This window comes from Triplophysa rosa, linkage group LG20, assembly GCF_024868665.1.
Source record: "Triplophysa rosa linkage group LG20, Trosa_1v2, whole genome shotgun sequence".
Classification (NCBI taxonomy): domain Eukaryota; kingdom Metazoa; phylum Chordata; class Actinopteri; order Cypriniformes; family Nemacheilidae; genus Triplophysa; species Triplophysa rosa.
This window is the reverse complement of record NC_079909.1, coordinates 9,464,488-9,482,821: the sequence shown is the minus strand read 5'-3', so window position 1 is coordinate 9,482,821 and position 18,334 is coordinate 9,464,488. Positions and strand designations below refer to the sequence as shown.

The 18,334-nt window shown below is 39.4% G+C and overlaps 1 protein-coding gene across 3 annotated transcripts in view; it reads right to left on the bottom strand.

Moving 5' to 3' along the window:
* Positions 1-17,931, bottom strand: part of slc25a26 (solute carrier family 25 member 26) — a 74,751-nt gene extending 56,820 nt beyond the window's left edge. The window contains exons 1-5 of one of the 3 annotated variants that reach the window (XM_057361297.1): positions 17,780-17,931; positions 16,980-17,136; positions 16,568-16,677; positions 11,375-11,479; positions 11,159-11,206 (exon numbers count right to left, since the gene is read on the bottom strand). In XM_057361297.1, the coding sequence (XP_057217280.1) occupies positions 11,159-11,206; positions 11,375-11,479; positions 16,568-16,677; positions 16,980-17,136; positions 17,780-17,812 (453 nt within the window). In that variant the 5' untranslated portion in view covers positions 17,813-17,931. The remainder of the gene's footprint in view (positions 1-11,158; positions 11,207-11,374; positions 11,480-16,567; positions 16,678-16,979; positions 17,137-17,779) is intronic. The other 2 variants (XM_057361298.1, XM_057361296.1) reach the window with 2 other exon arrangements.
* Between the last annotated feature and the right edge of the window lie 403 nt (positions 17,932-18,334).

The following is an 18,334-nucleotide window of genomic DNA, read 5'->3' as shown; positions in this document are numbered from 1 at the left end:
ACAAAATGAGATATTTTGAAGAATGTAGGAAAACAAACAGTCCTAGGGCACCTTTGACTACCATTTTTATTTTTTCTACTATGGCAGTCAATGATGTCCCAGAAATGTCAGTTTCTAACATTTTTCCAAATATCTCCTTCCTGGTGGAACATTCTTCCTAACTCAGTCCGGTTGACCACATCATCTCTCACAACATTCAAAAAACTACTTACAACACATCTCTTCTGTGAATACTTGGCAAATGAAAAAAAATCTCTTTCTCTCAACAGGTAGTGGTCTGGCTTTTGTTGAAACTAGTAACTTTGTATTAGCACCTGTTGTATTATTGCTCCTGTATGACATATCGCTTATTGCTCCCTGAAGTCTGTGTAAGTCGCTTTGGATAAAAGCGTCTGCTAAATGACTAAATGTAAATCTTTCTTTGTGTTCAACAGAACAAAGAAATCTATACAGGTTTGCAACAACTGGGGGGGGTGTATTTCCTGACAGAATATTCGTTTTTGGGAGGAGTATCCCTTTAAAATAAGAAAATAGATTTATACAGGAAGAACATGGGAGTGTCACTCACCCGACCAAAACCTGCCTTAATGTCAGGGTGTTCTGTGTGGTTGCTTATTGGTTCAGTCGAGAGGCCACCCACAGGTCTGTATTATTCTTATTCTAGTCCACCATTTTTATTGTCTGCCAGGAAAAATCATAAATCAAATCACTTAGAAACCTAATAACACACCTGTCCTCAACAAACCGCAGGTATGATTCATGCCTACAGAACAGACTGTGACTTGTGGGACGAGAGGCACGGCAAGGTTTAATACATAATATACAGTTAGAGGTTTGTTCACATCCCCTCCCTCGAAGCACGAGCTCTAGCAACACTGCAAACGAATGCTGGACGGTGGAAACCGAAAAAGTCAAGAGAGATTTCCTCCACACTGAGGCCTGAATTACTGCAACACATTTTGACATAAAGCAGTGACATCATGTGCTCACCCCGAAACCTGACAGCTCCCTACAGATGTTTCCAGCCGTGGGCCGCTGTTATGTGAGCTAAACTAAACATTACAGTCAATCTTCAGCTCTCACCAGTTAGGGCTTCAGCAGGTGGCTCCTCCTAACCCACCAATCATCTACACACGATTTAACCCTCAGAAGATATCAGCTCTGCTATTTTTTCTGATATTAGTCACGGGTACGGTTAGGCCCTGGGCAGAAGCGAACAAAAATGATCTACCTGGCGTATTGATCGCAGCCTTTTTATGGCCGCGTGTTTCAAATGACATCATTATGATTTCATTCATTTTGGTCCAATACTATCTCTCGTGAGAGCAATAGTGTGCCTGAATTGGCCACGATTACTTGTTCGCTAATAGATGAGAGAACGCACAGCATTCTGTGTTCTGTGATTTATATGAGGTGCTTCAAACAATGGGAGTTCATTTATATTACCCTGCCAGATAAAAATCTGGCGCTAGACGTGCGTTACATCAACGCATCTGTTGACCTTACGATCGCAGGAAATGCTGAAATGTGAAGTCAGCGCTGATGGTTGGGTCAAACTTGCGAAGGAAAACCCCGACTCTTTTTGTTTTCTGGGTTTGAGAAATGATCATTGCAGATAAAACCAATGTTCAGCGCAAATCTAGGACAATTATAGATCCGAACGGGCTCCCGGTTCGCAAGCTGTAATAATAACATTACTGTCGCGTTGAGCCGCTCACCTTCAACCTCCTATTATCGTGCACGTCGGTGATCAAGCTCTATATTTCTCCGGAGACGGCTGGGGTTAAGTACACAACTTCAGGGCACATAAGCATCGCGGAACCTGAGGCAAAGGTGTGTTCAGAGAAGGTGTAGGATGAGTAAAATTGACAAGAATAGAGCAAGACGAGACAAGTTAAAGGGACCGTTTACCCCAAATTTCTGTCATTATTTACGCACCCTTTTGTCATTTCAAACCTGTTTGACTTTCTTTCTTCTGCAGAACACAAAAAAAGATATTTTGAAGAATGTTGGTAACCAAACAATGGCGGTACCCATTCACTTGCATTGGTTCTGTGTCCATACAATAGAAGTGAATGGTTGCCGCCGTTGTTCGGTTACCAACATTCTTCAAAATATCTTCTTTTGTGTTCTGCAGAAGAAAGTCATACAGTTTTAAAATGACAAGAGGGTGAGTAAATGATGACAGATTTTTCATTTTTGGATGAACTATTGGGCGGTAATAGTCGTCCCTACTGCTGGTCACCCGTTATTGATGGACTGGGCAACTTGACCGAATTTGACCACAAATAAACATATCACTTCGCCAGAAATGGCATGCTCTCAATGAAATGCTTCGAGTTGCAAGTGTAAACGCCCCTTGATGGTTTATTGAAGGACAGAAAAAAGCCGGGCGAGGGAAATAAATCACCGCGTCAGACAGCACAGCTCACCCTACAATTAGAGGTTAACCTCACACTTGTTTTACAAGGGCACAGCTCTTTCATGAGAAGGGATCACCCGCTAGATGGGATAGCCCTCTCTTTCTGCCTTTCTCAGACTATCGTTTGTTCACTCGCTGGTTCGTTTTATTTATAACCCGGTAAATATGTGAGAATGTTAGTTCATTGTTGCTCAGAAGCATACTCAAGCTTAGGTCACAGGTCTATGGGGTATCAGAGAGACAAGAGCCCCCCTAACCTTGGATACTATTATACCCCCCTCTCTCTCTCTCTCCGCCCTTTCTCCCTCGGTCCCCAGCCAGATCGGCGGCCCTTATTGAAACCACATGTGAGGGCCTGAGATGGTTTTCTGCTCGGATTGAGGCAAACATGCAGAAAATTGTGGGAAGCAAACATAACCCGAGACCTAGCGAGATATGCTAATTAAAACAACCTAACACACAAATAGAACGAGGACACAAACCCACGGCGACAAACTTTACATGAGTGACTGTCAACGTCAACAAATAAATTAAAATACGAAAGAGGGCAAAGCCAAAGACTTGTTTTAAGGATCAAGAAGGCGATAAAGGTACCTTTTTTTTCTGCGCACACGAAACAGTTTTACATCTTACCCTTTAAATTCGAATGGATTGTGTTTGGCTGTCAATGTTTGACAGACAACTTTGAAAGTGATTCATCAAAATAAAAGACACCCCCCATAAATATCTGTCATCATTTATTTACCCTCATGTGGCTCAAAACCTGCATATGACTCTTTCTTCTGTGGAACACAAAAGCAGATATTTTGAGAAAAAGTTTCCATACAATGGAAATCAATTTGGTTACCAATATTTATAAAAGTCATACATAACATGAGGGTGAGTAACTGATCAAAGACTTTTGTGGTTAACCTATCCCTTTAATTCTTTTTCACACATTTTCTGCAGTTTCAATTGCAATCCAATGAAATTTTTCACAAGCCTGTGATGACGCATTCAATGGTCATCAGCATCGTAAATCATCCAAAGTTTTTATATTTTCATTTTTTTTAAATGTATGCACATTTATAACACTATACTTTGTATACTTTAATACTTTTTATACCACGGGCTGTTGAATGCTTCATTCTGATTGGCTGACGAACGTTCCACGGGTGTGCATTATTTTTCAGTTAAACGCACACCTATGAAGTAGTTCCAGATCTGTCGACCGAATAAGGTAACTGAATAAGGTTCAAATGTCCTGTCCACCACTGAATACGGATCTAACAACAGACAAAATGACCACCAAATTCCATTGTCTGAGAAGAAATAACTATTAATATTTGCAATGCGGCGACAACGCTCTACAGGACTGTTCAAACGAAAAACTAAGAATAGTCACCCCTTCACTGCTATAGAAGTTTACCCAACTATGACGACTTCCGCTGCTGAGAAACCCGGAAACGTGAAAAAGGTCCATTATGATGACGATGAATTATAACGTCAAACGCCGCAATGTACTGTACTGAATCATGATGTGTTGTATTGGAAGGTAGCTGGAGATACCAAACTCTACATCAAGCAAGCTCACAATGCAGGGCAACATGACGCTGTGTATATCTGACAAACGTCTGTACAGATTGTTTCTTTTTTGACTGAAGTTTTACAGTGCTGTATAAATGATGAAATATTGCTAGGTGGATGCCTGAGAACATGCCTTCAGGTCAATTTGAGAGCTGTCTTTGTGCTCACTTCTAAAGCCAAAACAATTATATCCATGGGAAGATTTAGATTATCGGTAAAAGTTGGACAGAAATATCAACATATCAGGCAGTCCTGAGGATCCCATTGCAGAAACCTTGGCAGGGAACACACAGTCTTGCGCTATCGGTGAGAGGAACATGCGCAGCCGAGGATTGTGGGTAAAAAAGGATAATTTAACAACTGTGCTTGCACTGAGGAGGTTGCTAGACAGGAGTCCCAGCGTGAGACATGAATCAACAAAATGACAGATTGGAGTCAAGCAGGAATGGGAGTTTGAAGTGCACAGTGACACTATGAACTTTACATTAATCTCTGTATATTATGCTGGCTACCGCAATTGTGAAAGTGCATTCAGTGGTCTGGAAGATACTTTAAGCATTTCTACAAAAGCAAGTAGACGTACACCGGGTCTTTTTTTAAGCATGGAAAGGTCTGTATTCAATTATTACTCATCAGAATAACTCAGACGAATGGAGCGTCTTGCTCAGAGCCATCATATATGAGGATTCCCGTAATGCTGATCAACAGCCTTGCGAGGAGACCTGCCAAAACCAGTCCCTCGGGGAGAGTAAAGAGTGGACGGCCGGAGCAACCCGCAGCCAGACACACACGTACTGCATGGCTCATTCTGAGTCTTCAGTTCAGTCTGAGACACACACACACACACACACACTACTAAACCTCTCTACACCTTGGACAAAACACGCCTGAGTTCCTCCAGCAAACATGAATTCTTCTTAGGTCATTTTCTTTAAAATGGTGTTAATCTCAGAGAAGCAGACTTGTCCAAAGCTTGCAGCTTATTTTGGCCACGTTTGACTTTAGAAAGGAAGTGGCCACCTGAGTCCTGACTGACATGTAAAGTGAACACTGTTGAAAAAACCAGCATATGTTGGGGTTAGGTATGTTTTGATGTATGGTTTGACCAGCTTAAACCAGCTATGGACCAGCACATGACCAGCTTAAACCAGCACAAACCAGCATCAAAACATACCAAACCAGCATATGCTGTTTTTTTCAACAGGGAAGTGACTGGGAATTAAAACGCAACTAACTTGTGAAAGTTACGTAACGCCAGCCAATCTGATTTGAGCTTGCCATTTCGAAAAAGCTGCCACTTTTGTTGTGTTCAACACCAAAAGCAAAGCATCACGTTTGAGGAAAGTTGGTAACGGAACAGCGCTGGCACCCAAGGTTATTTTAGTTGACTAAAATTACAATTTTGAAAACGTTTCTGGTCATTGAAGTTAAATTAAATACTGATCTAAAAATGATTCGAAAAACTTAAATTAAACGAAAACTTGCCTCAAAATTAAACTGAAATAAGTTAAGCACTAAAATGGAACTACAATAAAAATGTATTCATCTTACATAGCAACATTAAAAATAAACAAATACCTTTAAAAATGACAAAAGCATACTCCAAAATTGCTGAAGCATTAACTAAAATTAACATAAAAACTATGGATCTAAAAATAAAAGCTAATTTAATATGAATCAAACTAAATCAAACTAACATCAAAACTATAATAACTATGCTGGCACCCATTCACTTCTATTGTAGGGACACAAAACCAATGCAAGTGAATGGGTGCCAGTTAGCAACATTCTTCACAATATCTTCTTTTGTGTTCTGTGGTTTGAAATGACAAGAGGTTAAGGAATGATGACAGAATTTTCATTTTTGGGTGAGCTATCCCTTTAACTTGAAGAATGTGGCAACTGCTGTCATACAGTTTGGATACAGTTGGAAGAGTCATCACTAGTGTAGATATAAAATGTGAGGTTCACCGCAGTGGGATCTGGATTAACAAGTTAGTTTGAGGTTTTTTTTTCTCTCCAGCAGCCAACGCAACAGTTGGTCAACTGCGTCTCAGTTGACATGCAACCCCCTCGTGCCAGAAGCAGCCGTGTTTAAACACAGAAGAGCACCTCTATTTCAACACCACATTCTTCAATATTCCCTTTTTCAAACTCTCACATTTCAGCTGGAGGCGTGATCTGTTTATGTGAAAGATAGAGGAGAAGCCTCCATGTCTTCACATGTGTATAATAAATCATTCACTCATATATGGCACTCTTAAAATAAACAGAAGCTCAGTCAGCCAGCCAACCAGAAGAGAACAAACACAAACTGGCACGGATCAATGCCAACGCAAACATCTAAACATGCCAACACGTACGCTACATATGCTCATATATCCTATACACATGCACACATCGCATAGGGAAATACGATGATCATGTGCACAACTTCCGAGTTTAATATTTGCTAATGAATAATGAGGCGCGGCTAACCGACAAGGTCTGGAAGGTTTGACTATGCCAACATCTGACTGAAGTTACAGTATATTAAATCCAGCTCTGACAAAACAAAGCTTTTCCCTCAGAAAGCAGCACTTGCAAAATTCCAACAGTTGATTAAAGCAATTAACTAAATAAGAGCAAAAACTACTCTCTCTCAATAGGTATTGTTCCATCTTTGTGAAAAATTGTATAGTATAAGCACTTAGTGTATTATTGCCTCCTATTGACAAATCGCTTTATTATTTCCTTTATCTTCTCTGTAAGTCGCTTTGGATAAAAGCGTCTGCTAAATGCCTAAATGTAAATGCCTAAATGTAAATTTCTCACATTTTTATGTAGTTCACACAACATAGACAGTTAACTGACAAAATATATTACGAGAAATTATGATTTTTATAACCAACAGCATAAACACATATAACTAAAAATTAGGGCTGTCAAACGATTAATCGCGATTAATCGCATCCAGAATAAAAGTTTGTTTTTACATAATATATATCTGTGTACAGTGCATATTAATTTTGCATTTATAAACACAAAACATACACATACTTGTCTATATGTTTAGGAAATATTTAAATGTATTAATTTATATTTACCAATAATTTAAATTCTAAATAAACATTTATTTATTGTTATATTTTATATTTTTCTAAAGTAAATGCACTTATGTGTATGTGTTCATAGATACAAAATTAATTAGCAGAGTATACCGACATAAATTACTTAAACACAAACTTTTATTCTGGATGCGATTAATCATGATTAATCGTTTGACAGCCCTACTAAAAATATACATCATACATACAGTACACATCAATGCTTGGACACTATGTTGGTTAAATATTTGACAGTCCCCTTTAATAGGTGTTTGGTATAGGGCCAAAATAACATTAAATACAATATTAAACAAAGATGAATGAAAATAAGAGAGAAAACAAAGAAAATCGGAAAACTGACAGGAAATGACTGTAACTGGGAATTTGACAGACTGACAAGAGCATAAATGAAGCCCCGCCTCTTCCTGCCATTCTCTCTGTGTTTGTGTTTATCAAAGACAAGAATAACAAATTCAAATCAACGTCGCACTACAGTATAAACACACTTTAACCTGTTTGCTGCGTGGTCCACTGTGACCAATGAACAATAAACACACATCTAAATCAGACAAATTGATCTCGGGCAAGATCTCAGGGGCTCACTGCCTTCAGTGTCAACTAGAGATCAGAGCAAAGACACTGAAATGGAAAGCATAAAACTTTGCTGGCTCGATCGGAAGAAAAAAACACAAAAAAGACAATCATATAAACCATTTCCTCCTCAACATGACAAAATAAAGCTAAATGCACTAAACACTTGTCATCAGAAACAAACACAATTTGTCAGAACTGTGTGTGTGTCAACACAGTGTGCCAGAATCCTGATGTCTTCCATCTATGTCTTAGATAGATGATGAACGAAGCACCAATAAAAAGAAAACCACCCAGGCAAAAGCTTGAACCTATTCAAAAACTGTTTGAAACTGAGGAGCATTTTTAAAGAAACAGTTCACCCAAATATGAAAATTCTGTCATCACTCGTTAGGGTCTATTCAAAACAGTCGCTCCAGAAAACCTCAAAATATTGCATATGGGCCTCTTTTATTGTCATTTCTGAAGCTCAACAGCCCCAGTCCCCATTTACTAAAATGAATTCATGAACTCATGAAGTGAAACTGTCTTCTGTCTGTCTCTCACGGTAATTGACCATGATAAAGTGCTAGGATAAACATCTTGCAAATTCAGAAATATTTTTTCAAATTTGCACTGCAGCAAAATAGCCAAGATAATCCTGATCATAAACTAAAATGAGATTAAAAAGTGACCAGGAAAATGTTGTTTTAACCGTTTAACTTTTATAAAGTTGACTGAAATTCTGTTGGATGTTGATGATAATCTGAAATGCGGTAATCTCAGCACTAATGCAGATGGTTATCAGATTTTTCCTAATCCTGTATCGCCCTCTAGTGGCGATAACTATGTTAGATCCTACGTGATAGACTTGCAATAGATTTGATTATGTCAAGTGACTATATTCTATTGTAATGTTTCCGTAGACACATTGTAAACACATCTTGCTAATGGTGACTAGCTGTGTACTGTGATCCAGTATTTGGCACAATTACAATTTAATTTAGCTGAAAACTCAGACGTTAGAAAAACTACTACAATACTGTACTTTTCAACCGGGCAGCATTAAAATAAACAAAAAGTGTCAATAAAAATGATTTCTCGCCCAGTTTGGCTGTGTTTATATAATGTACAGTAAAATACAAATGCAACAACGTTTTCTTTTTGTTTTGGTCCCCTGGCTAACCGCTTACCATTTTCTCTCTCTTGTACATGATGGGCTATATCCCGACAAGCTGTATCTCATCATAACCTCTTGTCCAGCGCTCTTTAATGAATCTGCATAATGGAGAAGACCCCAATTAAATCCCCATGTAAGTGGGACTAGGCATCCGGGGTAAACAAACTTACCCTGACAGGGTTGCGGTGCTGGATAAGATAGCGGGACGAGAAAATGAATTAGCTTCCTGACACACGTCAAAGCCAATCCCCAGAAAGAAGCGGGGCACCTCTCAGCACCTCTATTTTATCAAGCCCTTAGTATTCAGCCTGAGCCTGTGTCTCGCATCCAAAATGTATTCATTTATTCAGAAGCCCTTGGAGAAATCAGAAAAATCTTGTTGTCCTTTTTTCCTTTACGTCCAGATGGAATTTGCGTGAATAACGTGCGTTAAGTGAGGCGGAAAATAAGTACAGGATCACCCGGCAGCGAGAGTATATATCGAATACATCGGCTGGTGGAAAAACAGGTGTCACCTTCACACAGACAACAAGTTTTCTTTGATGTCGAATATTTCGGCCTATTTCCCTTCGTCTGTCGATGCGTGACATGAAGGACGAGAAAATCAAATCGGAAAACAAATAAAAATGAGCTTTGAGGGAACTGGATAAGCATTATCATGCAATGCAGGTGCAGAGGAAAACAGATGATTAATCAAAGGATGAAAACAAGAGATCCATAAAAAAAAGTGAGGGGTGAGGGGTATATACTGCAAAAGACCTTACGTAATGAACCATTAAGTTTGTAATACCTTAGAATAAGCTATTTATATCTACATACAGAGCAGGCCTACATACATTGAATTCGCCGCCATGTTTTGTACAGTAGCCCTAAATGGACAAACAACTCTTCCTCTACCCTGCGGTACATAGTCCAGTTGTCCCTGACTTTGCAAAGGGGAAAAAACGTCTACTAACTTACTCCTGACTGCTATCTTGCTGTCAGATCAAACGCGCCTTTAACAGCGTTGCTATTTACTGTTAGCTAGCTCTGCCCTCAACGTGCTGTGCAATGAAAGTATAAAATGCTTAGCTTTATCATAGCTTAGACCACACAAATAATAATGCAAATTATATATATAGTATATACAAGCAGCACACTGGTTCCAGATAAACAATGACGCTCAAAACTGCTCCATTACACAGCTAATACTACAACAACAAATCTGATTTTTAGACGATCTTTCTCTCCAACGTATCTCTGCTGGAAAGTATAATCTCCATATATATCTATGAGTATCTCCGCTAAAAGCCTTAGTACCGCGGGTCCTAACGCGTCTCTGCTGGAAAGTCTTGATAATATTAACGCAGGTCCTAGCTCCTGCCTGACCTTTATCCTTCTTTTTATACTTAAAATCCACAGACCCTATATTGTATATAAGAAATAAGACATCACTCTTTCTACAGTCTTTCTAATGCCCGCATGATCTCTTCCTTGCGTCAACATGAGAAGACACCGTCTCAGCCGACAACATCTTTTTGTACTGTGGTGGCCACCGTGGTGTTTGGACTGAGAGATTGGTTGTCAAACTCACCGCTAGTGGCCGCTATAAATCCCATTCTACACCTTCAAAGGGGTCATATGGCGCGAATACGTGTTTTTCCGTGTCTTTGGTGTGTTATAAGTTGCCCATGCATGTATTAGACACGTAAAATTGCAAAAATTGAAGTGTCGGAACAAAAGATGCATTCTATCTAAAAGCGAATGCTCACCCAGACCTGCCTGAAACACCTCGTGTAACCACACCCCCACAAATCTACTTCAGTTCGTGGTACGATTTCACTAAGACCGCCCAAATGTATACGCAAGTAAAGTGGGCGTACCTGTCAGTACAATTGCGTTGGAACCTGATGTTCCAAATATGGAAAGATGTATTACATTTCCGTCACACGCTTGCAGTATTCGACCAATCACTACGCACTGGTTAACTGGCCAATCGTAGCACACCTCGCTTTTCAGAGCGATGAGCTTTGTCAAAAATCTGTGCATTTCAGAGAGGCAGTACAAACATGCACGGTATGTGGAAAATACAGCGTTTTTGAACCTTAAATCGTGTATACACATTGCATCACATCTAAAACAAACGATAATATTTATTTCAGCCGTGTCATATGACCCCATTAAATGAGCAAACTGAGATTCAGAACAGAACCACAGAGACATCAACTAACACAAAAATTGGCTTAACATTGCACCGAACATTTCTCACCCATAAGGATGAGCATTGGTTACGCTTGCCTTGGGTAAAGGGATGTTTTAACAAAACAAGACTTGAATCCTGAAGAGTTATCTTACCTCCCTGAGGACTGTACTGCCATAACCTCTGTACAACCCTCTGAAACCCTGCAACGAATAGTCGAAGAGATACAAGATTAGGCATCTAATACACCATTGTTGTGCAAACAAAACTAAATATTTATCAACCAATCCGCCTGTCCGTCTGTGTGCAACGTGACAGCCTGAGCTCAAGCGTATTTTTGACTGAAAATCAACTTTACGGTACACACGCACCTCTTCTTGTAGTGTATTTAGTAGCACACGGTAGGTACTCAGGGAGGGATTGGCCTGCGTCCTCTGTTTTACCACTTCAGTTGGTACACGGATCAAACATGCAACCTGTGTGAGAGGAAGATAACGTCAACAATAGGGCTGTGCAACACACAAACAATAAAAACAGGCAAAATGCAATATAAGAGAAAACAAGTATAGTATGGGTGTCACACTATATTGGTATTGACAATACCCATGATATTAAAATATACCAGTGCGATTGTTTTCTCTCAAGATGCAGTTTTTAAAAGTATGTTATTAAAAAGGACTTCATAATTATCATAATTTAACTAAGACCCAGTACTGGCTTAAGCTAACCCCTGTCAAAGACAAAGATGCAATTATAAATGTGACTACAGCATCTTTGTTGCATTCATTGAAGGAGAATTCCCCATTACATGTGAATGACAAAATTCGCATGAATCAGACAATAAGCAGGTTCTCAAACACACAACCTCATATGTAATCCCACCAAACATCCTTTTTAAGTAGATGAACCGTGCTTTTATTCAAGTTCTATTCTTGACGGTCACATCTCCTCTGAAACTGCACAACCGATGCTATGCATCTTATCCTCTCCATCCTGTGGGGCGGAAATACCAGTGCGAAGTTCTGCGAACCGAGGATGGAAAGCAATCCCCACAACCACAGGGAATTTAAAGGGCCCCCACCTCACCCCCAGACTCACACTGGATGTGTGGTGCTCAAAGTAATCTTTTCTGAATGAGAGTGCGGGCGTGGGGTGCTGCTGCATTCGTTCATCTAAGAGCCGCTTGACAGCGTATAAGCACGGCTTGTGTGAACAAGCTATGGTACTTTGCGCTCCGTGTGAGCCCGACAGTGGGTCGGTGCGCTCAACGAATGGCCACTTGGCTTACAGAACAGCATGTGTGAAGACTTTAAGGTACTGCGATACAGTCCAACACAAATGAGCAAAAGTTTATATTTGACTGCAAGCTGAAGTGGTGTTCTCACCAAACTTTTCAAGCACTCTGGGAAACAAACACGACTGACACTTAAGCAGAGTATTACAGCTAAGGAAGTGTTTAATGGTTATTTTCACCTGCAAAAAGTATCAAAGGTTGAAATATATAAAAGCAAATGCATGTAGCAAGAGTGCCACCCAGTGGTAAAAAACGGAGGCTACTCGCATCAGTCTAATACACAAACTGACAGGACCTATTTTACAGAGCTCATTACATTCTTTTTTTCGCTGGGTTAACATTTATGAAACACTGAACATCACGTCTCCTCATGTAATTCTCAAAAGGATCAAAATTACGGCACTAAATGGAGAGGGAAGTGGATATGACAAGTAATTCTTGCAGTAATTGAATTGGTGGGTGCGAGTGCGCGCCGCGGCAATTTGGTATCATCTCACAGGGGGGTTGATGGAGAGAGATTATACCTGATCAATTACCGACATTGTGCATTTCTGGGTCATTTACAGAGCAGTGAAGGGGAAAACTGGGCTGATGAAATCTGAAAATAAGTGTGTGTCTTTGCAGTTGTGGGGTATTTAGATTAAAGGGACAGTTCACCCAAAAATGACAATTCTGTCATCATTTACTCCCCTTCGAGTTGTTCCAAATCTGTATAAATTTCCTTATTCTGAAGAACACAGAGAAAGCTATTCGGAAAGAATGCTTATTCCCAGACAGATTTTCCCCCCCATTGACCACCATAGTGGGAAAAATACAAAGTGCCCCAGAACTGTTTGCTGTCCTACATTCTTCAAAATGTCTTCTTTTGTGTTCAACAGAACAAAAAAAAAGATAATGTAATTTTCCTACTATGGGAGTCAATGGGGGGCAAAATCTGTCTGGTTATAAGCATTCTTCCAAATATCTTTCTCTGTGTTCATCAGAACAAAGAAATTTATACAGATTTGAAACAACTCGGAGGTGAGTAAATGATGACAGAATTTCCATTTTTGGGTGAAGTATCCCTTTAAATAGACATTTCATTAATTTTACAGATTTAAAAATGTTGACATAATTCACTTAAAAGAATGTATAGACTTATACAGCACATTGTAAAAGTTCTGCATGTTCACTTCATATCAGCTGCATATCCCCCTAAAAAGCAAATGACACGTAACAGCATTGCTGTAGGTGTATTGTCATGCGTGGTGATCATCATTCAGTGCAGCTGTCAGCATTAAATAGCACTTGTGCATCAGGTCACTCTCACATCTGCGATTCCAGATTGGAACATTCCAAACCGGTTCTGAACTCGGGGGCGCACGGCACCCACAGAGCTTTAGGAAGCTGGAAATCCAACAGGCATCTGGAACAATCGTCCCCAAGTCATCCTACAAAAAACAACAGCATCCCCCCTGGGTCCCTCCAATCTGCAAGAAAAGCGCAAACTAATATCTGGCTGACACATCGCCCGTCCCGTCCCTTAATAATACCATTGCATATGCAGCGAAAACACGTTAACCCAGCACTTCACATTTGGACTGCCTGTCTATTTTTTGACATGTAATGGACTTGCCAGGTAAGGGCAAGGGAGGGGGGGAAATGAGCCACGGTACAAAGCTCCGGCATGATTTCTACAATAAATCACCGGCAACCTTTTTCTCATGGGCAATGCATGGATTATTTGCTGTGCCAAACTTAGCGGGGTGCCAGCCGCTCCACCATTCACACAGCGCTGTTTTTCATGCAGCCACAGCAGGGAGAGACAAGGTTTATAAATGCAGGAAAAGTGCTCCTTCAGCTTGACAAATGAGCTTTCGGAGAGCGTGTTGGGCGAATGGGAATGAAGATAAATCTGATATAATGGCTAGATAACAGCCTGCTCTGGCCCTGACAGACACCATCAGGCAGAGCATTCTTTATAGCGTGTACACGTGCACACGCGCTTACAGTGACATCACAACGCTGAAGTGAGAAAGAAGAGGAATCGCAGTGTTATATTACACAATCATGGAGCAAGACGAGACTTATCCAGATTTATCACATGACTGCGCGAAGAGTAGGCTGGAATTAGGGGAGGCTGGTAAAGGTGAGACTAAAGTCAGACTCCTTGTGTCATTTAAAGCAACAACTTCTTTCTTTAACCTGAATAGTAGTGGGGAAAGATGAATAGGAAAGCTTTGCATATTCCAAGCGATTGTGCAAAATGCCTAGACGACCACAAATCTAAAACTGTGATCTAACTGTGAACAACTGAATCAAAACAACTCAAACATATCAGAAGTAACATAAGTAAAATGACTTTGTTTTCTGCTCCAGACGGCCTAAGGGGAAGACTTTCATGGCTAAACTCTGGGATTACAGGCTTTGAACAGGGCAACGTGTACCGAAATCACACAGGGATTCGGCCGAGGCTCCGCTATTAAAAATCCCTCTTTTGAAGAGTGCAAATCCTACAGCAGGCCAAGGGTTTTCAACAGACCTGACTGACTTCATCTTCACCTCATATTGAAATGTCCTGGGTATTGGTGAGGCTAACCTGTTCACCTGACTTTTATTTTTGGGCTATGTTTAATGGCTGCAATTAGTAGGTAATGATAGCTGTTCCAGCTGCAGGCGAAAAGTCATATTTCACACAGTGTTCTTTCCACGGTGTAGAAAAGAGAATGGAAAAACAGGCGATTCATTCTAATCCTGCCCTAAGAAAACTGCCTCTAATCTTCTAGGAAATTATATTTACATTATAGTCATCAATTAATGATTATTAGTATGACACCTGTAAAAAAAAATCTGTATGCGGTTTGTATATGTTAGTCCACATATGGACAGTGTTCATAAAATCACACTACACATAACGGCACTTACGCCTGTCTTACAAATGTACTGCAAATGCTCATGAGAGCTCAGAAGGCGAACAGAAACAAGATATAACGTTACAAGTCTCTGCTTGAGAACCGTCAGTCACACTCGTCAGGAAAGTGAGTTAAACACACACACATTTTAATCAAATAATACGTCATTAATAGCGGTTCACTTTCGCGATTTGGTACGACTGGGTTCATATCAGCAGCGAACCGTACCCCAGACAACTCTTTTTAAGCGGATTCGGGTATGGTTCACTGTTGCACACCCGAGTTTGAAAGACAGCGTTCACATCATCCAAACGAACTGAACTTGATGTCAATTGAACCCGGGTGTGCAACAAAAGTGCAGTGTTGCCCATTCATTAATTGGACTATGGGGGCCCGCCATAGTCTGATTTGTGCCGCCATAGAATGAATGGATTTTTCATGATTCCTATTTTTATTTTACTTTTTAAAACAGCTTCATTCATTGTAGAGTTGCGAGCGCTCAGCGCTTCTCTCTCTCTTTCTCTCTTGTTGCGTGCAGCAGTCTTGACAGCACCTCTCTCACATGACAGTGAACGAATTCAAATTTGGCTGTGTTTTCAACATGCGTTCCCCCGTGTACTTGCCTTTCCGCTTAAACGTCACACTGTTGACTCTGTTATTGACAGAGAAGATGGCTGATTGAGTTTATCATGACTTAACGAAAGGTTAGCAGAGTTTCCCACACACCCTTTCTCGGTCTGTGTGCGAGCTCTCGTCCTCCCTACGGTGCTGCGTGTGCGCGCGCGCTTTCTGTAATTGTAACTCCCTGTAACAGCAACAGTGTATTCTCCCATATTTCTGAATTTCTGCCAGATTGTCTCCGCTATACGTGATCTACAATAAAACAATCAATAGCATTTAAAATAAAATAGGCTCATAACACAACAACACATTGATGAGAAGAGCAACAGAAGACAAAATGTCAGGTGAGCCGATATTTCTTTTAAATGTTTACTGTTTTTTTAAAAACATTGATGGTGAATTTGAAATAATCTAACAGTGTTTATTTAATTATCTACTCAATCTTCTCATAGTTTTATGAACATCCATTTTTGTATCAGTGTTGTAATTCAAATCTTTTTTTATTATTGCCACACACCCCACCCCGTCCGCTCATGCTCCATTTTTCTAACCTGTCCAGTAATATGATCAAAAATGCCCATTACTATGGAATAGATTAAAAAAGCAAATTTGTTAAACAGTGCTGACTGCATTAGATTAGATACAGTTGAAAGCAATATCAAATTTGCCAGATAGCAGTATATTGTTATTTTTGGATTGCAATGTTTAAAGAATTATGAATATAAGGAAAAGGGAGAAGAAGAGAACAGAAAACCTACAATTTCTCCTAGTGAAGCAGCCACCATGTGAGCGATGGGGGTCAAGTGTGAAGCAGTGGAACCAGCAAGTAGAGACTTTGTGCTGTCATAGGTGACGAAAAATGCAGCAGCTAGAACCAAGCAGAATCACTTTGCTTGAGGCCAGTATTGGGTAACTAGTTAAAAAATGTGCAGTTAATGGCATATGTGTATTTAATAGTTAATTCTGAGAGTTATAGACAGAAGGACAGAATGCCTGTTATATGCATTTGTAATACTTCACAATGTATTAAGAAAAAATATAATAACTAATAATAGTAAGATCCAAAAACTATGTTTTCTGTTCACAAAAACATTTGTTCAGTTGTATACATACATACATACATACACATTATTCATGATTATTGTTTAAACGTGTTGTGTGAACTTGTACCATTGGGAAAGGAGCCTATAGCTGCAGATGGGACCCCTGCATAGATGCCTCGGAAACCTCCTGCCTTGTAGAAACCCTGCTGGCTCTGTAATCTTGTCTTTATGGTGTCCAGAGGGAAGAGAGTGAGATCTACACACATTCCTGCACAGCCCCCTGCCTAGAAGCGAAAAACACATTAAATGATCAAACAGTAACTATCCAATGCATCATTACATCAAACACAAACAGGAGCTAAGACATTAATAAAATATAATGTTCTTCATATGAAGTTTACAGTATATAACAAACATGCATGCGGTACAAGCTGTTTTATTTGTTTTTACCAATTAAAGACAAATAGTCCAATGCTATGAATGTCAATCATAAACCAGAGGCACTTCAGAGATCAAGGTGTTAATATATTTCAGATAATCATCAGTAATTTGCGTTGACATATCTGTTAACAAAAATAAATGTAAACTTTGCCAAATAATTTTTTTAATGAATACAGTAATAAAAGTAATATACGAGACATAATCGTAATCGATCTAACACAAAACAGACCCAACACACTGAAAAAATCAAAAACCCCTTTAAAGTTTTTTTAACACTAAAACATGACTCTGATGAAAACTCCCCCAGATAACGCCTGCATTAACATACAGAAGACACTATTATCGCAGACACTATTATGGGAGCATGTCCATGACTTTCACAGGTAATGTCATCAAGAAAGTTGCTGATTATCAAAGAGATCAAATAGATTTCTTAATAATATTTAGAATGTAAATGATCACGCGCACGTATCAAATGCACATTACCACAAGAGAAGCTGTGAATGATCGTCTATCCATACTGCACGCGATAATATCCCTCCCATTAGTCGTCAAAACAACATTTAATTTAAGCCTCTACAAAAACTACACGTTCACCAAGGGCGCCGCCATGTTTGAGGCGGGCGTTTCTGAATGACGTCATTAGGAAACATCTCTTTGACAACTTAGATTCTTTTTTTTGTGTGAAAATTATAATCTACAAAGTAATGAACAATACATTATACAGTTATTTATTATATTAGGTAAATATCATATACATAAAACGAAATGGGCCTTATGTAAACCAAACAGTTCACATTTTATCAATGATTTTAAAATATATGTCATTACATTGGAACAAATGGATAACATAAAAGCTCTGAAACATGTAATAGTTTAAAAGCACTTAACTTTATTTAGTGACGTTTTTCTGTATTGTTTATCTTTCTTTTCTTTATCTCTGGCAATGTGATTATGTTATTTCTGTTGTATTGTATCAGTGGCAATAAATAAATATATATATATATTTAAAAACTTAGATTTTTTATTTTTAATGAATTC